This window comes from Ictidomys tridecemlineatus, chromosome X, assembly GCF_052094955.1.
Source record: "Ictidomys tridecemlineatus isolate mIctTri1 chromosome X, mIctTri1.hap1, whole genome shotgun sequence".
NCBI lineage: Eukaryota > Metazoa > Chordata > Mammalia > Rodentia > Sciuridae > Ictidomys > Ictidomys tridecemlineatus.
In genome coordinates, this window is record NC_135493.1 from 113,225,272 (window position 1) to 113,247,530 (window position 22,259).

The window sequence follows — 22,259 nt, forward strand, 5'->3', positions numbered from 1 at the left end:
TCTAGAGAGAACTTTGACTCTAAGACATGCTTCTTCCATCACTGGTAGCTCAGAGGGAAGTACCCCTCCTATGCCTGTGTAACCACATTTCATGGTAAGGACAAGTGCACCAGGAGAATGATTGCTTCTGGCCCAGTCATTTTAGGGGGGCGTAACACCACACATTGATTCTGGTTCAAAGTGTTTGCTCAATTTATTTTGTAAAATAAGTTTTGGTTGGTGCAGTAAAATAGATTGGTATTTGTGTTGGGTTGGAATAAGAAATTGGCATGATTATTTTGACTTTTAATATGTTACATGCTTTCACTTCATACTTGCTATTGAATTTTTGTTGTAATTTCTTGGCTGACTACTTAGGGTGATCTGCTGAGTGATAAATTTATTGATTCTGGCAGAAGCACCACCTGGTTATTGAAAAGTCCCCCAGTGATTCATAGTGGAAGTTTGTCCACACTCCATTGATGTCCCTTAACATAGTGTCTTTTTGGCAGAGTAAAATTAGGGAACCTGTCGGAATTCCTCACCACATCATTCTACACATATCTGACTTTCCTGGATCCAGACTGCGATGAGAAGTTGTTTGATGATGCCAGTGAAGGGAGCTTCAGCCCTGATAGTGACTCAGATCTGGGAGGATATGGGGAAGACACCTGCAATCAAGGTATCACGTGGAATGCTTTTGCGGGTGCTTCCTTTAATTTATTTAAACCTTCGTACTCTGATAAAACTGCCCTAAAACCCTAAACTACAAAAAATTAAAATATAAATCTAAACTAAAAATGATGCCTTTGAAAGTAGGGCTTTTTTAAACCCAGAGGGATGAAGAGTTTCAAGTATGAGGACTTTTCATTGTGTGTGTGTGTGTGTGTTTGGATATAGCTCACTTGCCTACTGAAGCTTAGGCACCTTGAGTTCATTTGCACTGTTTGCTTCAACTTACTCCTTGAACTGTTTTTGACAGCTTTTTAAACTAAGATCTAACCCTGGATGACCAAGGGCTTCATGCCAGTTAGGCCAGCACTCTATCACTGAGCTGCACCCCCAGTCCTCGCAAAATATATTCTGAAGACAGAAACACATTGCTTGAATTGTCAAAGGAATGGTAGAACCATCTGGGTTCAATTAGATATGAGGAAGGAAACCTCATGTATATAACCTTTCTTAATCTGAACAAACAGGTCAAAGTGACCTGGCTTTTGCTTTTTGACAGTAGTTGGAATTGGAGCAGAGAATTCCACAAGGTTTATTAGCTCTTAACAAATTAAAACAAAATGACTGATGTCAGCTGCTGTCCTTCAGGTACTATGCAGCTCATCTTAGGATGATGTCATGTAAACAATTATCTTGACCTGTGTTTTGTTTCCCCAGGAAGAAGTTTTTCTAAACAATAAATTTATACACACATATATTCTATCTTTTTACCTCATGGGGTGGGTAAAGGTGTCAATATCTGTATCTAAATGTCTCCTTTCACTAACTTACTTGGCACTGCCCACTACATACTCACTATTAGGCATTTGGGATATTTCTGTAGCTTGTATTCATTGGCTTTTTTTCTTGCTTGTCCAGTTATAGAAAGCCAAGACGAACTCGACCAGTATATGAACCACCTTCTGCAAAGCACATCCTTGAGGTGCTACCTGCCCCCTCTCTGTAAAAAGACAGAAGATCTCCATGTGTTCAGTGCCATCCACTCCACTCGGGACATACTTTCTGTGATGGCCAAAGCAAAGGGTTTGGAAATTCCATGTATGTTATTGAACTCTTTTCTACCTATTAAAATACTTTTTTTTATCAAAGTAATGTATGAACATAATTTAAAAGAATCCTAAAAGATAACAAAATGCTTCCCCCATCCGTCTACTTGGAAGCGACCATTTTTAACTTCTTTAGCTGTTTCTTCTGGCATTCATATATCTCCATATCTCTAAAATAATATGTGTACACTTCTGTCCTTTGATGTATCAAAGCTTGGCACCTATTGACTTTCTGTTACGTGGGTAAGGATTTAGCTGGCTTAACTCACCACTCTTGTACTCCCTTCCCTTAACCTACCAAGGGAGCTGTATGAAAGTTTAGTTATATCAGTATTTATTCTTATATGTATGTAAATATTATTCCTAACTGGGCATTATAGTATATTGTGATTATATTACCATTTTTTACTTTTGTTTTTTCTTAAGTTATAGTTGCTCTTTCTTTTTATTTGTTTTGATTTCTTGCTCTATCTTCAGTGGCCTCACAATACCAATTTCCACAAGGTAATCATATCAATGAATCTCTTGATTCCACTACTTACAGTCTGTGAGTCTCCTCCTTTCTGGCCAACTGTACTCTAAACCTGTTGTATCCTTATTATCCTGGAAATTTCCTTAGGCTCATGCTATTAGTTGTATTCCTTGTTTCCTGAATCTGGTGGGTTCCCTGTGTGTTCCCCTTTCCTGATTTGTTGTTAGTAGTGGTGGCTTTTTTGTTGTTGTTGTTTTAGTGGAACACATTCTGGAATAGTTTCACTAGGTTAAAAAAAAATTAGTACAATGAAAGAGGGCATGGTTATGACAGCCCTCAACTTGTTTATTTCTGAAATTCCTTTCTGACTTGGTTGCCCACCATGTCTGGGATGTCGTTTTTATTCCGGGATCTTCCTTCACCATCATCCTGGAGGGTTCCTTGACTTGTCTCCTGGGTTGGCTAGTGTTTTCTGTTTCTCAACTCTTCCCTTTTTTTGGTTCACTCTCTCATTCTAGTGAGGACAAGCAGTCATTTCCTGAGAAACAGCACATGGTGGGTTACATTGTTGAGAACTTGCAGGTCTGAAAATATCTAAAAAATTCTATATCCATTTGAGAGTTTGGCTGGGTAGAAATCTAGATTGAAAATACATTTTTCTTCAGAATTTTTAAAGCATCACTTCATTATCTTTGCTACCAGTGTTGCTATTAAGAAATCTAAACCCATTCTGATTTTTGATCCTTCCAGTATAAACTGTTTTTTTTTTCTTTTTTTTTAAATTTTTTTTTTTTTAGTCGTTGATAGACCTTTATTTATTTATACATGGTGCTAAGAATCAAATCCTGTGACTCACACATGCCAGGCAAGTGCACTACTGCTGAGCCCCAGCCCCAGCCCTAAACTGGTTTTTTCTTTAAAGTTTTTAGGATCTTTCCTGCTTCCCAGTTCTGAAATTTTAGTGATGTGTTGTGATCTGCATATTTTCATCCATTGTGTTGGGTCAAACTTAGCAGGCCTTTCCAGTCTGGAAAGTTATAGTTTCCAATCATGTAGTTTTTCTGAAAACTTTCTTGAATCATTTCCTTTCTTACATTTTCCTTGTTCTCACTTTCTAGTATTTCTTTGATTCTAGTATTGACTTCCTAGAGAAGTCTTTATCATTGCTCTTCTTTTTTCCATATTTCTGTCTGTTTTGAGTGTAATTGCTTTTGTGTTTTAAATCTTAGTTCCCAAATTTCATCTGTTCTTGTTTCATGCAAGCCATATAATTTCTTAGTATTCTAAGAACATTAAAGGGGGGGTATGTTTTGTTTTTGTTTGGGCTTACATTTTTTTCTCCCTGAACGGTTTCCTTCCCCCCCCCCTCACCTTTATCCTCTTTGTTTAAGTTTCTGTCTTTTCACATTAGAATCCTTCCTCCAAAAATGTGGGTAGGACTTGTGCCTCAGGGCTCCATGGCTGTAGACTTGTCAGATTTCCCAGAAATGTTCTATAGCACCTACTTGAAAGGTAAGGTGTTTTTGCCTGGATCTCTACAGCTACTTAGTCTCCTTAAGGAATGCACTCAGGCCTTTATATGTACTGGTCAGCCCCGAACCTAGTCACCCTCCCTCTTTTACTCCATTCAGAGAAGCCCTCTAGTCTCCTGTCAGAGTGAGCAAGGTGGTCCCTACAATGTGTGAGTTGAGGAGGGCATCTAGGGAGCTCACTGCTTCCCACATAGCTTTTCTCCAGTCTTCCTTATTTTGATCACCCCCTTTGAATCCCCAATTTCAGAGGCACATAATGAAGCAAGTTCCTAAGACTTCTGGAGATTCTTTGATGTAAATCTCACTGGTTCTTGTATTTCCCCTCTGTAGACTTGGGCTTTGGTTGCTTTGTATCTACTAAATCGGTTATCTTTCATCCATTGGTTTTTCCACTTCCAAAATCTTGTCACTACTACCTTTCTCTCCCCCACCCCCCGCTATTCTTGAGGATTTATCTTTTAAAAAAGAAATTATTTTTCCACATTCTGAGTGGAGATTTGGAACAAAGTAAAATTCCAATGTTTGATTTGACTCACTAGTGTAACCTGGGCACTTATAATACCTTTTTTTTTTTTTTTTGGTAGCAGGGACTGAACCCAGGAGTAGTAACCACCAAGCCACATCCTAGCCCTTTTTATTTTTTATTTTGAGACAGGGTCATGCTGTTGCTAAGGGCCTCAGTAAGTTGCTGAGGCTGGCCTTGGACTTGTGAATCCTCCTGCCTCAGCCTCCTGAGTTGCTGGGATTATAGGCATGCGCCACCATGCCCAGCTATAAATGACTTTTAAATATGCATCAGTTTTTATCTTGGAAACTTCCTAGTCTCCTGAGACAATACAATAGCCTAGAAGACAGAGATGGATTAATGAATGAATACAGATAATAATATTCAAAGATAGTTTAAACATAAGACCTAACACCCAGCAGTGGTAGAATGAAATGCATACCGAACAGGAAGCAGAGACACCTGGATTATGGAACCCTTGTAACCTTGGACAAATAAATAGTCTACCTTCTCTGGGTCTCAGTTTTCTCATGGGGTGGGGAGAGGTCTGACTCAATCTCTCTAAGTCTCGTTCCAGTCCTAAGATGTTGAGTAATTTCCCCTGAGTTCTAGGAGGGAAAAGTGAAATTCTCTCAAAGCAAAAAGTCATTTCCTGCTTATTTCTCATTCCCAAATTTAGCACATGAAGTGGCTACATGATAAATTCTCATTGAAATTGGCTAAACTAAGTAGTCATTCCTCAGTTGGATTGTATTAAATGAGGAGTAGCTACCACACCTCTCAAAAGAGTACTTCGTTGTTCCTCTTCAGAAGCACTCTCTGTTATTTTGTTTTCCAGTCGTTCCCATGACTTTGCCAACTAAAGTTCTAAGTATGCACCGTAAGTCACTGAATCTTGTTGATTCTCCTCAGCCACTCCTAAAAAAGGTAAAGTATTTGGAATAGTTAAAAATTAAAAGGCATAATGCTTTATAATGCTGGGTTAGTCCCAACAACTTTCTTAAATGTTGGAACTCAAAAGAAAGACTGTATTTCTTGATATCCAGAACTTTTCCATTTAGAAACTCCAAGTTTTGATGTGAATCCAGTCCCTTAGTTGTCTGGAATATGAGTGGCATCATCACCAAATTTGATGCAAACCTTTATATTTTGCTTATAGGAAAGGTCACTACCTTTTTGCTGACCCATACAACCCAAGTGGTGCTGGCAGAAGTGAACTATCTGTCCCCTTGGCCTGTCCTGTCAGCCAGCCGAGGCAGGTGACGTGCAGAACAGGCTACAGTGCTCTGTTACTCATGTTCTTAATGTAATGAAAACCAGGAAGAGAGTTCTTAGGAGCATAAAAATCTCAGGCTGTTCCTTGTTGCTTCCCATAATTTGTTATTTTATTATGAAGTCTCCCCTTGATTTTATCTCACATGAATCAAAATATCCAGTGCCTATTGGAGAAATTTTAAACTAAGTTCAATTTTACATTGTTTAAAACATGCATTTTGTGTTTATTTTGCTTTAAAAAAAACATTTTATCAAAGTATAATATATGGACAGAAAGGTACATACAGCTTAAGTATAGACTAAAATGAATTGTCACTGAGCCAATATACAAATGGCCACCTCTGGTTCCCTCTCATTTCCTCCCCCTATAGTCCAAACATAATTTCTATTATAATTTCTAACAGCAGAGATTAGTTTTCCCTGTTTTCGAACTTGGCATAAATAAAAATTACACATATTTTAACCTGTTCCAATTTCTTGCAAACATTTGTCAACATGGCGATCCACTGATCAAAAATAGTAAAAGCCTATAAATAAAAAGGTATAAAATATTCACTAAAAAATAGGTCCAGCACAGTGCCAGAGTTCAAAGACCAAGTTGGTGTTTTACTTCTTGATCATCTGAAAGTTCCTACATTCAACCCCTCTCCTACTTTTTTACTTTTATATGGCCAGGCTCCTGAAAATGACTTCCAGTGGCCCAGAGATGACCATGGTGATGTGGACTGTGAGAAGCTAGTTGAACAGCTGAAAGATTGTTCAAATCTGCAGGACCAAGCAGACATCCTGTACATCCTTTATGTAATAAAGTAAGTTGTCTTAGTCTGTTTGGGCTGCTATAATACAATACAAATTGGCATTATAAACAACAGAAATGCATTTCTCACAGTTCTGGAGACTGGAAATCCAAGACCAAGGTACCAGTAGATTCAGTGTCTGGTGAGAGCCAGCTTTCTTGTGTCCTCAATGGTAGAAGGGATGTGTTAGCTCTCTGGGCCTCTTCTATAAGGACACTAATCTCAATCATGAGGGTTCTGTTCTCATGATCTAATCACCTCTCAAAGGCTCCACCCCAAAATATCATCATCCTGAGGGGTTTAGCATTTTATCAGAAATTTAGGGGGCATACAAACATTCAGGCCACAACAGTAGATTTATGGTTTCACTAGGTTGAGCCTTCTCAGTTCTCCTTAATTAATTCATTTTCCTAGTCTCTCAGCCTGCAGCAACCCGGGTCATGATCATATTCACTCCAGATACCCAAGATCACCATGAATAAGTCTTCCATCCCCTTCTTTGCCTACTGATGTTTACCTCCCAGAACAAGAAGGCTGAATGAGGCCAGGATCCTACAATGTCCTTATATTAATCTTCTGTTTCAAAGGACATAGGGATGCTTTGGTAGTATGGAACCCTCTCAATGAGGCTGAGGCACTAGGAGTACCAGAGCCCTTGACATTCATTCCTCTTGCAGTCTAAACATTCTGGCCCAAAATCTCTGCATTTTTCTATCTCTTGACAGGGGTCCCAACTGGGACACCAATCTCTCAGGACAGCATGGGGTCACTGTTCACAATCTTCTCAGTGAGCTCTATGGCAAAGCCGGCCTGAACCAAGAGTGGGGTTTGATTCGCTACATCTCAGGCCTGCTCAGGAAGAAGGTGGAGGTCCTTGCTGAGGTCAGAGCAATCATGCCTGCTGGGTTGTCCTTCATCCCCTCTTGCCCTTTGTCTTCTTCCTCTTCCTCTTCCAATCTTGGAGTTACAGAAACTCTCGAGGCAAGTGCCTCTTAACTGTAAAGGAAAATGGAGACCTAATCCAGAACTGGGGCAAGCCTTTCTCTCCTGACCTCCCACTGCTCTGGGAAGGCAAGCAGAGGGAAGAAATTTCAAGTTGATTAGTTTGGTTCATTCTTAACCACAGAAAAAGGCTTGCCAAGAAATCAAATGAAGATACTCTGTGGCAACACAACCTCAGAAACATAGCTCTCTTATTTGTGCACATCCACAGTACAGTGATCATTAACATTTATTACCTTGAGCCCCTGCCAAATCCAGAACCACTTCCTACAACACTGAAGCTCAGTATTCGGGCAAGGTCGTGGTATTTATTATATGTGAGAAATGGAGAAACTGGTAATTTGGGAATACAATGTGGCCATCCTTTCTTACCATTACTACTTAAGGACTCATCCTGCCTTGTCAAGTATCAGGGAACCTAAGGGATCTGCTGCAGTAGATGGGCATTAAATACCTATTGATGGGCCTTGCAGAGCCAGGCCTGGGGCCACACCTGGGAGATGCAGAGACCTAGCCCTGCCTAGGTTGCTTAGTCTGGGATCTGGGTATGAATTTTTCAAACAAAGGGCAATGTGGATCATAATGATTGTGAAGGTAAGTTTATGACTTTACTGGCAATGACCCAGTTGGCTTTGCCTAATCTCTCTCCCACCCCAACCCCTTTCCCTTTTTCCTCTCTCACCCTTTCTCCCAAATACATGTTTAGGCCTGTGCAGACCTGCTGTCCCACCAGAAGCAGCTCACTGTGGGGTTACCGCCTGAGCCACGGGAGAAGACTATCTCGGCGTAAGTCCACAGCCCAGAGACCTCAGGTTTGTGGGAGAACAATGGGAAAACAGCAGGGCTTTGTACTATTCAGGAGTCCCTCAGTCACATGGGCACTTGCACAGAAAACAGGTATCTTTCATGAAGGGCAAGGAGGCCCTAATCCCAGGCACCTCATTATATTTGTGGCCTGCTCCTTCCTAGGCCTCTTCCTCCAGAGGAGCTCACAAAACTCATCTATGAGGCCAGCGGGCAGGACATCAGCATCGCGGTCCTCACACAGGTCCGGGGCTGGCATGGGAGGGGTGACAGTCTTCCTCAGAGTGCCAGGGAGCCCCTTAGTCATCCACTGGGTCTCTGAAACCCTGTCCCCATGTGTGTCTTTGCAAGGAGATTGTGGTTTACCTCGCCATGTACGTCAGGGCCCAGCCTAGCCTCTTTGTGGAGATGCTTCGACTCCGGATTGGGCTGATCATTCAGGTGATGGCTACAGAGCTGGCAAGGAGCCTGAACTGCTCAGGTGAGAGGCAGTGGCTTCTGAAGCTCCTACTTTCCCAGCTCCCCCCGGCACCTGGCCTTGAGGCCTTGCTCTGAGGGGACCCCTGCTCAAATATTCCTGTTGGCTTCCAATGCCATCGGCCTGTCAGACCACATAGGCGCAGGGTACTGGAGTTCCTAAGATAGGGAGGACAAGGAGGCACTAGTGATATTTACCATTTCTGTACCTAATAGCTAAGCTCCTTCCTGATATTCTTGCTGTGAGATGTCATCCTCCATTTAGTAACAACTTCACTGGGAAGAATCCTCCCAATTGAAAATAAATAGCAATCACAAGACACATCTCAGCATCAGGGATCAGGGCAATGAGAGAAAAAATAAGTGTCTAGGAATTAAGCAAATATGGTTCCAATTTAAACAGCAGCATTTAGAATCCCCAGGGACCAGTGCCTTTCAGCCCTGCAGTGCCAGTGAGGTGATCCTGAACAGGAGACCTGCCACTACATCCTTTGTCACTCCCTCCCACCCAGGTCCACTACGTCTGTACTATGACTGTGCCTTTACCTGCCACCAGTCCTGGGTCTGGGAAACTTACAAGATGTTTGTTTGTAGGAGAAGAAGCTTCTGAGAGTTTAATGAACCTCAGCCCTTTTGATATGAAAAATCTCCTACACCATATTCTGAGCGGAAAAGAGTTTGGTGTGGAAAGAAGTGGTAAGTAATTGCTCTGGGTATCTCTATAGGGAGCTGCTTCCTTGCCATGCAAGTCAACCCCTATACTTGAGACTCGGACATGTTATTGTACTGTTCCTGTTAAATGGGATGGACAGAGGCCTAGGCTCAAGGTTCCTGCTTTTAAGGCTTCAGGACACCCTCGCAGGTTTGCTGGGACAGCATTTCTTCCACAGGTTTCAGTGGCACATGCACACAGTGTCATGCCTCTGCATCCTATGTCTCCTGTGGCCATAAGCACCAGCTGTCATCACTTGTGGGGGTTAGGGAATGACTCCACGTGTCGGGCTGAAAGAGTTGTTCTTTAAAATTGCCTGAAGTGGCCTTTGGTTTGAGTAGAGGTGTTCTCAGCTAGGTCCCATGTTATCCTCCATGGGGCAGGAAGAAGACTCTCTTCAACCTCTAAAGGCCAGTTCATTTCCTTCAGTCCAGTCTTGCTCAGTTTATCTGTCCCGGAACCTTGCTTGCAGTGCTAAGAAATATAATCACCCAAGTCCTTGTTCTCAAATGCTCTCTAACTATAATTGAAGCAATTATCATTTCTCCTCCTCATAAAAAAGCTAAATGATTTGCAGACACATTGGTGAATTTATTTCATCAAGCCAAAGAAATACACTGTGGACTGTCATTCCTTTTATTTAATAAGAAGGACATTGGGTACTTTGTATTTTTCCTAAGTGTGTTTCAGCCACAGACCAAGGGAATCATGCATATTGGTGGTGTTTCTCCTTTCTAAGGGAGGAGCTCTCAAGACGCTTGTCCAAAATTAATTTCCAGTTCTTTCCAATGCACAATCCTTGAAATGTAAATGTACAAGATAAATATTGTGTTCTCATCATAGAAGCGTATATGGTTTGACACAGATAATTGTCATTAGAGTAAAGCTATAGATGCTTACAACACTACCAACTGAGTGATATCATTTGAAAGCCCAAATATGGTTAATTGCAAGTAAGAACAGAAGACGAGCTATCTTTTTAAAACATAACATCATTTCTTAGTTTGTAATTATTCAGTTTTTATAAACCAGGAAGTTTATATTGGCTTAGAATTCTTAAAATTCTGATTAAATCCTGAGATGTCTGAGATAACTGTTTCCAGTGAACACCCCCATACAGGCCCTTCTGGAACTTTCCAGACCTCTTTTGGTTTCCATTTTCCACTGGCCTGGTACCCCTCTTTCCCCCCAGACTAATCATTGTGTGTCCTTGGTGTTCTGCTCCCTCTCCATTGCCCTCCATTTCCCCTGGCTTCTGTGGGGCTGAGTGGGGAATGACCTTCCAGCCAGGCTGCAAAGGGGAGTAGTGAGGTGGGAGGGAGAAACATGTACAAATGCCCAGAACAGCATATCTGGCTCAGGAGTGAGGGGCTAGGAAGGCATAGTCCAGAGGCCAGGCCCATGGAGGGGGAGGGCCAGGGATAGGTGTGAGTCTTGAAGCTGGTGCAATAGATTGGAAGGGAGGGGCTAGGGTGGCAGAAGAGTCTCCCTGCCCCCTGGGCCCTTAGCAGCACCATGTGCCTGGCTCTCCCACGTTTTCTTCCCAGCCCAAGGTCTTCCAGTAGGCTCAGTACCCCTGTGGCTGGGGTAGGCTCTCCTCCCTGTACCTCTGCAGTGCTAAATTCTGCCCCAGATCCCTGTTGTCCCTGAGCACCATGCATTGGCACCTGCATCCAGTGTCTAGACAGGGACTGGCATGCTCTCCCATCACTGGGCCCACAGCTACAAGTGTCCAAGTAACAAGCCCCTCAATGAGAACCCTGTAGTTTTGTCATTTTCCCCAGGCACTGCTGGCATTCTGAGGGTCATGGGGCTGGGGATAAAGCCTGGCAAGGTCAGTGTGGGTCCTCCATGTGAGTAATGATGAATCCCTTACAACAATCAAATGTCATGCAATCATTAAATGTGAGGTGATAGAATATGGAATGGCATGGGAAGACATTCATGATAACATATTAAGTGCATATTAAGTACAGAAAGGTCAAGGACTATACATATATACATATCAGATATAAATATATATGATGTATATTTCATATGTTTATACATATGTGATGATTCTGTTTTATATGATTAAAAACATTTACCATAGGAAAAACACAACCATAGGAAAAAAACCCGTCAGGATAACAACTAAAATGTCAAAAGACATTAGTTCTGGCTTGCTTAGTTGGGTGGTTTCCATTTTCCACAAGGAAGGTGACCTTTTGAAAAAGTAAAAAATTATTTTAAAAGCATATTCAATTTCTAAAGGGCTTTCTGCCACTCTGTTTTGTGTGTACTGATTAAGGAGCCTTTGCCCTTTCATACAGTCCTTCCAGACCCTCGTGATGGGTCTGTGCCACCCTGGGCACTGAGAGCCCAGCACTAGCCAGGGCAGGCAGTTTATAGTCAAGTGAGAGGGACAAGCGCAAACCCAAAGAAGCACATCATTCACATTTCCTCCCTCAGGGTGGGTGCTGTATAGTCCCAAAGAACCACATGTGTGTGTGTCTTCCCTCTAGTACGCCCTATTCACTCCACCACATCCAGCCCTGCCATCTCCATCCACGAGGTGGGACATACCGGAGTCACCAAAACTGAGAGGAGTGGCATTACCAGACTGAGGAGTGAGATGAAACAGGTAAGAACACCCTGGCAGTGGCAGCAGCAGGAATGGGAAGAGAAGTGGTTCTCCTGCCTAGGCTCACCTCAGAAGGTCATAGAAACCCAGGGCATGAAGCTTCAGCCTGCTTTTTGTCGAGGACGTGAGGTCCCTTCTGCCTTGGGATCTAAATAAAGCTCTGTACCCAGACAGGTACCCCTAGCTTCCCCTGTGCAACCTGTACCTGCCTGTTCCTTCACCTCAATGTGATGTTTTGTATATGTTCTAGAACATGCTTCTGTTCATGTTTGTTTTTGTGCCATTTAAAAAGTAGAGTCATACAGAAAGAAACAATCATTTCTCCATCAAATGTGTCCTTCTATGAAATAGAAGGATCTGGAAATAGAATTGAATGACCATGATACCTATGTTACCCACCTTCTACAGGTATCTTTTTTCTTTGTCCCCTTTTATTTAATTCACAATAAAAATCCTTTTGAACTTATCCTCACAGGACTGTGATTCAACATCTTTTTAGTCCTGATATGCACTATGCTAGAACTTGACCATGACCCATGGTAGGAAATAGACTTTCCTTTTGACAGAGACCTACAATGAGAAATGTACTTGGATTTCCTCCTGTATTTCAAACATTAGTCATGTTCCACTAGCTTGAGTCTGTGAGGCACTAATGATCACCCCCTGAGGTTGACCATCACTGCCCTGGATTATCAGAGGGTGATAGAAGTATTAGGGTGTTCGTGATTGAGTTTTTGTTTATTTTCTGATGTTTTAACTTTCAGATGACAAGGCGATTTAGTGCTGATGAACAGGTGAAATATTTTTGCCTCGTTTTATCTTTTACTGTGTGTCTTTCATGTCCTTTCTGGCTTGAATGTGGAAAGTGAAGCTGTAAATACAGAGTGTGACTGGGTGAAGGAGCAATCCTGCCTATCAAAGTGGCATAGTCAGACAACCACCAGGGACAGAAAATGAGCGGGACTTGAAGGCAGGAGAAGTGACCTTGCCCTGGACTTCAAAAAAACCCATTTGTCAAATTCCTGGGCTTTATAGGATAATTGTATGGTCTGGGCTCTGCCTCAAAGTTCCTGTTCAAAAAGAAGAAACTAAATAGGGGTATCTACGCAGGAGCTAAATTGGGTATGCTTACCAATAGAAAGGCTGGGGCTATTCCTGTCTGCAGATGACCTGGGGGAATTTAACCCTGGAAGGAAAAAAAAAAAAATGTAAGGATACTGTTCTTCAATGCCACTCTATGGCATCCTACTTCCTCCAGAAAATTGGAGTAACTTTTTTTTTTTTAAGAGATGTGTCTCACTATGTTGCCCAGGCTGACCCCAGACTGGGCTCAAGCAGTCCCCCTGCCTCATCCTCCTAACCAGTTGGGACTACAGGTGCACACCACCACACCTGGCTTCCAGTGTCACATTTCTAACGATTTGATGTCCCTATGGACCAGGGAGAGTATAGAGGAATCACATGTTGACATGTGAATGCAGATTGCACATGTTGTCCAGGGGAAAAACATACTTATCTCTCATTCTAATTTATGCTTCTTCCAAGTAAGGAACCAACTTTCCAAACGCCTTCCTTTGTCAGCCACTCGGTGGCACCGTTCCTCTGGTTACCCATACTCTGCTGGCCTAAGCATGGGTGAATATGGATGGTTCCTGTCACCTTCATTTAATTCTGTCCTTGCATGTTACAGAGACAGAATGATCACCTTTCTTCTTTGATGTGTTTATATTCAACTAGCTAGTACAAGTTTTATATTTGGCTATATTTATATTTCCTTACATTAAGGAAACATTCTCTGTTCAAAATTTGATCAGTGCCATGACAGTTTAAATTTCTATTCACTTTTGCAAGAACACCAGGTACGCAGACCATACCCTTGTAATCTAAGAGTAGAGTCTAGACTTTTAGGTGAGGAAATACTTGTATGGCCAAAGGTCATCACCCTGATCACATGTGTGCTTTTAACAAATACCTATGGGATGCCTGTTAGATGCCAGTTGTTAGTGGTGGTTATGGGCATTTTGTTGATCTCTAGATTTTCATGACTCAACATAAAACATCAGCATTTCATAACTGAGTTTGGAAAACATTCCACCTCAATTAGGCACCTTTCACAAGCAAACAGAATCTGGTATGTTTGCTTTTTTAATGAAAGACCTGGGGCTGGGGCCAGTATTCTGCCAAGGTGCTGAGGCTAGATCACCTTCACTTCTGAGAACCTCTTGAGCCAGCCCTCTCCATACCTTCCTTCCTGGCCACTTTTCATGCCTGTGTGCTTGTGCTACTGGCATCTCTTGGTGTCTTCACACATGACTGAGTCAACTCTTTTTGTTTTTGTAGTTCTTTTCTGTGGGCCAGGCCGCATCCAGCAGTGTGCATTCCTCCAAGTCTGCGGTAAACATGTGTTGAATCATGTCCCTCCCTACCTCCTCTTCTGTGTTCATACTGTCTGAATCTTCTAGTGGACTCTCTCTGCTCCTACCTCATCCCTGAATTGTTTTGATTTGTATGTGTGCGCGGTGCTGGGTATGGAACCCAGGGCCTCATGTATTGCCAGGCAAGCTCTCCAGCACTGAGCTTTTTCCCAGCCCTTACCCCTGACTTCTGAAGATTTGACCTGGGTTTACAGTTTCCTCCTAATTTTGAGGAATTTCTAGAAAGGCTGAGAAGTTGTTCAACTAAACTTTGTTTTCCCTCTTGGGCTATCAGTTCTCTCTGCTTAAGCTCCTCAGCATGGTATGGTTGAGGAGAGCTCTCCTCACCAGTTTGCAGCAGTTTCTGGAATCTTCAGGGCATTGGTTCCATATTTTTTAATTAAGTATTGAGCTGAGGCAGGGAAGCACATGCTGACCAGCACTTTACAGCCACATGGCCTGGCTCCTTGTAGGGTTCCAGCTCAAGTGAGAGCCTAAGAAATGTTCTAATCACAAAGACATATCTGAATCTTAGCCTACCAAAACCAAGAGAAAATCAGCTGAGTCATTGATGAACTTGGCTGTAATTACTTTTATTTGTAGCTAATTGTTGCCTTATTTAAATGGCAGTAATGAGCCCAATGGAATAACCCAGCCTGTCTTTTTCAAAATAAGATCTGCTGAAGTCAAGATTAGTACAGAGAGAAGCCCGCCTCCTGCCCTGCTAGTGTGCTTAATATTGGGATTTTACTTTAAGTCTTTAAATTCGATGTTGTGCATTGAAAAATCAAAGTGCCAAATAATCCAGGACAAAGGCATGTGTAAGGATGCAGGTTACTCTTACCCTGACCTGGAGGCTGAAGGGCTAGAACCCACCCTGGGCAAGACAGCAGGCCGAGCTTTGCTCCAGCAAGGAGACACAGATGACTTCAGGCAAGCCCCTCTTCCAGGTCTGGCCGCCAGGCCCCATTGGGAGCTGCTATTTGGTCATGGGCAGCCCTGCAACAGTGCTGCCCTCACAGAGCCCAGAAGGAATCCAGTCTTTGGAGGAAGTGAGAAGGAAATGACACCCTCCTACCTTGTGTCACCAGGGCCAGTCCCTACTCAGAGCCACTGTGACCCTGCCAAGGCCAAGAACAGGACGGCAGCAGGCAGAATTGAAAAGCACGGGTGGAAATACTAAAATCTGAGGTCCCTGCCACTAACTGGGGATTCCTAGCCTTGACTTTTTGTCTTTGTCTCTGGGTCATTCCCTCCTGTAGGAGGTATGGTATTCTCTGTGGTACTTGCCCTATAGTGATGCTGCTCAACTGGGCACTTTGGCATTTGTTCCCTGGACTGCAGACCGGAGAAGCTCACCTGCTTTGAGAGCCAGCATCTCTCCTGAGGTGTCCTCAGGGGAGCAGCCCTCAGGTGGATAGCTGCTCCTCAGCACTCAGCACAAGCCAGTCATGCTCTCAGGGTTTTTCCTTGTCTTCACTCAACAAATGCCCATAGGCAGCTGTTGTACAGATGCAACCAGGGTGGCAGTCGGTGCTAGTATAGGGCCAGGGAAGCCTCACCTGGGTCTGTGCTGCAGCTAGCTGTTACTGAGTTGGGGTTGGCACTGCAGTGGCCTGATCCCAGAACTCACACCATCCCTGCTTAGCCAATGCCCTATGAGTTTGGGTCCTCTGGGTGTTCTACTACCTCTTGGAGGCTGGGAGGAATCAAGTAATCAACCTGGAGAGCAAAAGAATAATCCAACATCAAAGAGCAAAATGGACAAGGAACCCTGTTCCTCCCTGGGTGAGTGGCATATAGTGATTTTGATTAGTTCACTAAGCCAGACTTCATGGAGGTGAGCTTTTCCCTGGGGCACCTGCTGGGCATCCCTCAAGACTTCTAAAGAAGACTACTTGCTTTCTGTGTTCCAGAGGTCCAGCACCCCATCCTCACCCACGGGCACATCATCATCAGACTCAGGAGGATATCACATTGGCTGGGGGGAGCGGCAGGGCCAGTGGCTACGCAGAAGAAGGCTGGATGGGGCCATCAACAGGGTCCCGGTGGGATTCTACCAGAAGGTGTGGAAGATCCTTCAAAAGGTGAGCTGGGCACTGGGCCATACTCTGCATGCACTGGTACTGAGAGAAGTGTTCCCAGGGAATGAGCCAGCCCTCTATTGCCTCTATGGGACACGGTGGCACTGCCAGGTATCAGGTAACAGATGGCTGCAGAACAAGCAAACACACAGCCTCTGACCTTGAGCAGCTCACAGTCTAGAGCAGGGTTTCTCCACCTTGGCACTATGTCATCTGGCCCAAGTAATTTTCTGCTGTTGGGAACTGTCCCATGCACTGTGGGGTGTGTAGCAGCATCCCTGGCCTCTACCTCTGAGTTGGTGTCTGCTGGACACTGTGTTAGGTCCTGAGGGTGTTCAGGAACTTCCAGTGTGGCACGCAGTCCTGTGTCCTTCCCATCCCTGGCTGCTCCTGCTTCCTTCCCTGGAGGACAGGGACCCCCAAGCCCCACCTCCTTAGCCAGCTTCCCACTGCTGATATGGCTATCCGACAGGGTTGTGTTTCCCACCTGTTAAAGAGTCATTGGAGGTTGTGGCTGGAAACCAAGAAGAGGTGACACAGCCAGACTGTACTGCACACCTGAACACGGGAAGCCTGTATGAATGCCTGTTGCCAAGGAGGGGGCAGCATGGCCAAAGGGGGCAGATGGGCTCCTTTGTTCTCTGCATTCCATCTCCTCCCACATGGGCCTCAGGACATTCATGCAGCTTCCCAGGCCCCACCAGAGCTTGTCCTGCCTCTCCCACAGAGAGATGGTATGCCTCAGTTATAAAGCGTTTATCCAAACCAAGACAAATTTTTTTTTCCCTAAATGATTTCTTTCTAGCTCATTTCACAGTAGGAAAGGAGTGAAAAATGCAGTAATCCCAAGCTGAACGTACTCTAGCCCCCTTTGCAAAGTCACAGCACCATTTGGTCTGCATTCTTTCTGTAGAAAATGCCTTTGGCCAGTTGTGAAGCTTTGGCCTCTGTGCTTTATGGGTCTGAGGTCTTCCTCAGGGCAGGTGCAAAGCTGGGTGAGAGGAGTTCAGAACCGACCCTGTCCATAAGCAGCTGGACTCTGATACCCACTAAGGGGAGCCCTCAGAGTTGTGGACGCCCCTCGTGCGCCATCCCCTGCCTCTTCAGGAGTCCTCAGGAAGGGGTGAAGGCAGGGTGGCTGCTGCCAGCACATCCAGCACACTAGCAGTTAGAAAATGGCCATTAGACTAGGAAAAACTATTCCTAGAAAAGCTCCCCACTCTTCCTGGGGCATCATGTTTCCGTCCGGACTTCCACTGGCACAAAACCAAGATGCTTTTATTATGAAAGAGCAGCATTTTGTATTGAGCCTGCTTGATATTTATATATACGGTGTGCATGTGCATGTCTGTGCATGTGCTCGAGTCTTTTGTGATTGGTGCTTTTTATAGAAATCTCGAAAATAGACGCCTGTAAAGGCACAGAAGCATCACTTCACCAGTAGGAGCCATGAAAATCTCCCTTCATTATGGCACCAAAGGGGGCCTGGCAGGCACCAGGGCCCAGTTGCCAAGTGAAACATGGAGCCTCCAGGGAGGAGGATGCCACAGCTCCCAAGGGCATTATTCGTGCAGGATCTGAAAGATGCCTGCTGGTTTCCCTAGAATTGTTCCATCGAAAACACAGCCTGTGGGCAGTGAGAACAGCGCTCTAAAAATAACTGACAGTCTGGCGTGTTCCAGCCCTCGTGCAGATTTCCAGGGCAGGGAGAGCTGTGCAAGCAAGTGCGTGTGTGAACACTCAAGCACTTTTACCATGTTCTAGAATCTGACTGAAATGTCTGTGTTCTTCCTCCAGTGCCACGGTCTCTCCATTGATGGTTATGTCCTCCCATCCTCAACGACCCAAGAGGTATGCGGAGGAGAACCCAGACCTCTGTGGGTTTCTTTTATGGGCTCTGAACGCTCACACGCCTCTCAAGCTTGTTCTGAGTAGTCGGGCTATTTGTAGGTCTGATCTTTTTAGCCACTTCACCCTCAAATTGTGCAGCTTCTTTCCTGTCACCTTTTGTCTCGTTCAGAAACAGCATTTCTAGACTATCAAGCTCCATATTTTCCCCAGGACCCCTGAATACCCCAGCCAAGTTTCCTCCCACACATACTAGACCCACATGCGGCCTCCATGGGCCTCTTTTCTTGAGCTGCAAGAAGGCTTATCCCTCCTCCCACTCCATGCATTCTTTTAAAAATGGGTGTTTTAGTTTGACCCTACCCAAGCAGGGAATGATGAGAAGAAAAATAAGAAATAGTCCCTATGCCCTGCAAGTCACAGTCCAGTGTGTAGATAGAGGAGACTATGACAAGGCCAACTGGCTCTTGGAACAGAGTGCTCAGCCTCCTACTCCAGAAGGTTCCCACTACAGAATCAAGACAGTGGCCAGAAGGGAGGTGGCATTTGAGCTGCGTCCCAGTGGTGCTGAGGGAAGTGTTGGTTACTGGGCTATTTCTGTCCCATCTCATTGCTGGCCACCTGCCTGTCCCTTTGACAGATGACTCCACATGAAATCAAGTTTGCTGTCCATGTGGAGTCAGTGCTGAACCGCGTGCCCCAGCCCGAGTACCGGCAGCTACTGGTGGAAACCATCATGGTACTGACACTGCTCTCAGACACAGAGATGGACAGCATTGGGGGCATCATCCATGTAGATCAGATTGTGCAGATGGCCAATCAGCTGTTCCTGCAGGACCAGGTAGGTGTGCCCAGACCATCTGCTCACCCTACAGCTGAAGCTGAATAGTCAGGTTGGCCAGCATTTTTCTGTTGAAGCTGGAGGTTCTATATCCAATAGGAAGGAGTATGCGCCAAAGAAAATGTCATCAGATGGTGAAAAAATGGCCACTTGGTTAGGAAATGGCACAGTGGCCACTTGGGAAATCAACCTTTGAACGGGCCTGTGTCAGTGTAGCTTTTAGTCTAAACACCACCACTTGCTACATATGTGGCTCTGGGCAAACCACTTATCCTGTATACAAAATCAGGTTAGGCAAAGAAGCTGCCCTCTCATAGTCCAGTGCAGAGCTGCAAACTAGGGTCTGTGAGAACATAGTCCAGCCCAGAGCAGAGGCAGAAGGCCCTACCTGTTGGGAGGCACTGGCTTTCTTTAGTGAAGCCTGGACTTGGACCTCTAGCAACCACCCTTCACCCACACTGGCCGCCTCCAATATGCAGAAGAATCTTGTTGGGTGGGGGAGGAGGTGGACTCTGCTCACGTTCCCTCTGCCTGTTCCTGCTGCAGGTATCAATTGGAGCCACTGATACCCTGGAGAAAGACCAAGCCACAGGAATTTGCCACTTCTTTTATGACAGTGCTCCAAGTGGGGCTTATGGGACAATGACCTACCTAACAAAAGCAGTGGCTTCTCACTTGCAGGAACTGCTGCCCAGTTCAGGCTGCCAGATGCAGTAAGACTACAACTATAAACATGATCACCTCTGAATCTGTCACTTGCCTCCTAGCCTCATTGGGAATTTTCTTCCATCCCCCAAGATCCCCTATGCTGTCACAAAAGCATGTCCCATCAGAAACATTCACTGGGAGGAGATGGCAGCACTCGACCTGAAACCAATGTATGTTTAAACCACAGATAGAACTGATGAATCCTGTGCTCCCCCAAGGAGCACCCTGGGATCATTTTCTAGGTTCATTTTGCTGGAACATTTGTCACAGCATCTGGTCTCATGGACTCTAAGAAGGAATTAGAAATTGGTCTCTTTTGAGTGCAGAGCGAACCAAGAAGCCAGCTTAAATTGGCTCTCAGAGAGTTACAGAAATAGGTTCGATGAGCTAGTGACACATCTTAAAGACAGAAAGATCCTTCCAGCAGCAATAGCTAGACAAGCAGACCTTGACAGGGGAACATCTTAACAGGATGCAGTCTGTCTGGGGTCCAAAATGTTTACCAAATAGAACAATTCTTTCTGTAGAATTTTCACTATCTTGTACCCTGCTTTCTTCTTAGCTGCTCTATTAGCATGGCTGACTTCATGTAACAATTCTGTTGCCAAGATTTATACAATTGCTCCCAGTTAATTTTGGCTCACATCTTCAAGAATTTTATCCTGGCTGCCCATGAATTGGAGGTGTCTCCTACCTTATGAAAACTCCCACATCTTCCAGAATCTAGGGGGAAAAAAAGGTGAGACTCTGAATTTTTTATAATAGCCAAACAAATTGTTGTTTTGGAGCAGGTAGGGAGTCCCCTGTCTCTCCCCTCCCAGGCTCAAGAGGAACCATCATGTGATGAATGAGTCACTAGATGCCATGGAAATTAATGGTGTGTTCCCACAGAAACATTGCTTCCCTCTTAAAAATAGAGCCAGGCTGGGAATTTGAACTCTTTTCATAAAAGCATTTGCATCCTCACTCTTGGGTGTGGTTGGAGATAATGGTTGTAGAGAAAGATAGGTTGTGACAGGGTCTGGCAAATCTTTTGCCAGGTGTCCTTGTGAATGGAGTTTCTCTCCAGGCAGTATCTTCCCCTGGGGGGAATAAACATTAGAGAGAACAATTTCCATAAATAATACACCTTGAAAGACAGGTCATCTGGTGGCCAAGGGGTGCCCTCTGTTTGGGTGACAGTGATGGGTTAGATTCATGGTGATGCTTCCTCTGAAATGGAAATGAGACTACTGGATCTGTCTCTCATTCCTTGAAGTGTCTGTGAAGGGGGAGAAGAGAGGATGATGCTGTAGCTGCTTTAAGGGGCCACAGCTCTGCTTAGCACCCCTCAGAGTCAAGATGCAGTACTGATAGTTATTCTTAAAGCAGAGGAAAGGTACGTGACTGCCCCCTGGCAGAGTCTCTCTTTAGGCCAAACCAGGTATTTTAGTTGCTCCTGGGAGAGGCCATGGTGACAAGAGCAGCCTCCCCGTGCTCATCAGGGCTTGGTGGTGTGCAGATGCCACTCACCAGGGACTTTACTGCCTTTGGTTCCATTTCTTCCAAATCACAATACTCTCCCTGCTGAGGTAAGAGTAGTTACATAAAGAACAAGCCCCAGAGTCTGTCAGTTCCTGCCACGACGGATTTACACATTCCTTGCACAGGCACAGATCCCAGAGACTATGTGGGCAGCTGGCCTGCAGCAGCCCATACATAGGCCTGGCTCCATGCCCTCTCCCCCAGGCTCTTGCACAACCCCTACACCTTCCCATTCACTCTCCCTTTGGAGAAGGATGAGGGTGCCAAGGTGACAACAGGACTGGAAGGAAAAAAGCCCTAACCAGCCTGTTCGCTGCCATTTGCCTGAAATCCACAGGACACAACCTCCCTGGTTTCCTATATTTTTCATAGGCTTTTTTATTTGGGGGGCGGTATTTAAGACATGCCCAACATCAGCATGAGTCAGAGGGTAATGTAATTGCCTGGCTCCTTGGTGGATCATTTTCAAACACATGCTATAAGAAAAGTAGGATGGGCTGCGGATAGAGCTCAGTTGGTAGAATGCTTGCCTCGTGTGCACAAGGCCCTGGGTTCAATCCCCAGCACCACAAAAAAAGAAAGAAAGGTACGAGGCACGAAAGTGCCTGTTGCTGCTTGGAAGAAGCTCTAGGAAGAGCTAGAACACACCAGACTAGCCAGGTGCCAATTCAGAATAATCACCTGCCTGCCAATGACCTGCAAAGCCACAGCTGCTATGTTTGGGCCCCAGCGAGCTGTGGGCCTGGAGGGGAGCCATAATAAGTGACTTAACCAATCCTTCGAGTCACTCTTTGAAACCTCTTTAAATGAAGCCCTGAAATAGGGCTGAATTTCCACAGGCATCAAGCTGTCAGCTTCAAAGAAGGAGAATAGGCTTCTGAGGC

At 44.7% G+C, this 22,259-nt stretch overlaps 1 protein-coding gene and 1 long non-coding RNA gene across 8 annotated transcripts in view; one reads left to right on the forward strand and one right to left on the reverse strand.

Annotated features, from left to right (window-relative positions):
• Positions 1-19,891, forward strand: part of Phka2 (phosphorylase kinase regulatory subunit alpha 2) — a 69,854-nt gene extending 49,963 nt beyond the window's left edge. For 2 of the 7 annotated variants that reach the window (XM_021720733.3, XM_013365604.4), the window contains 16 exons: positions 492-661; positions 1,570-1,749; positions 5,105-5,193; positions 6,217-6,350; positions 7,064-7,220; positions 8,047-8,126; positions 8,310-8,388; positions 8,496-8,625; positions 9,216-9,317; positions 11,838-11,956; positions 12,721-12,750; positions 14,297-14,350; positions 16,287-16,457; positions 18,252-18,305; positions 18,943-19,143; positions 19,690-19,891. In XM_021720733.3, the coding sequence (XP_021576408.1) occupies positions 492-661; positions 1,570-1,749; positions 5,105-5,193; positions 6,217-6,350; positions 7,064-7,220; positions 8,047-8,126; positions 8,310-8,388; positions 8,496-8,625; positions 9,216-9,317; positions 11,838-11,956; positions 12,721-12,750; positions 14,297-14,350; positions 16,287-16,457; positions 18,252-18,305; positions 18,943-19,143; positions 19,690-19,860 (1,921 nt within the window). In that variant the 3' untranslated portion in view covers positions 19,861-19,891. Of the gene's footprint in view, positions 1-491; positions 662-1,569; positions 1,750-5,104; positions 5,194-6,216; positions 6,351-7,063; positions 7,221-8,046; positions 8,127-8,309; positions 8,389-8,495; positions 8,626-9,215; positions 9,318-11,837; positions 11,957-12,720; positions 12,751-14,296; positions 14,351-16,286; positions 16,458-18,251; positions 18,306-18,942; positions 19,144-19,689 lie in introns of those variants that run through there. The other 5 variants (XM_040293986.2, XM_021720734.3, XM_078035060.1 and 2 more) reach the window with 5 other exon arrangements.
• The window catches only part of LOC144371787 (uncharacterized), a 29,960-nt gene continuing 17,656 nt past the window's right edge, over positions 9,956-22,259 (reverse strand). Inside the window, exons 2-3 of the long non-coding RNA XR_013431900.1 lie at positions 13,089-13,142; positions 9,956-11,537 (exon numbers count right to left, since the gene is read on the reverse strand). This is a non-coding gene — a long non-coding RNA (uncharacterized LOC144371787). The remainder of the gene's footprint in view (positions 11,538-13,088; positions 13,143-22,259) is intronic.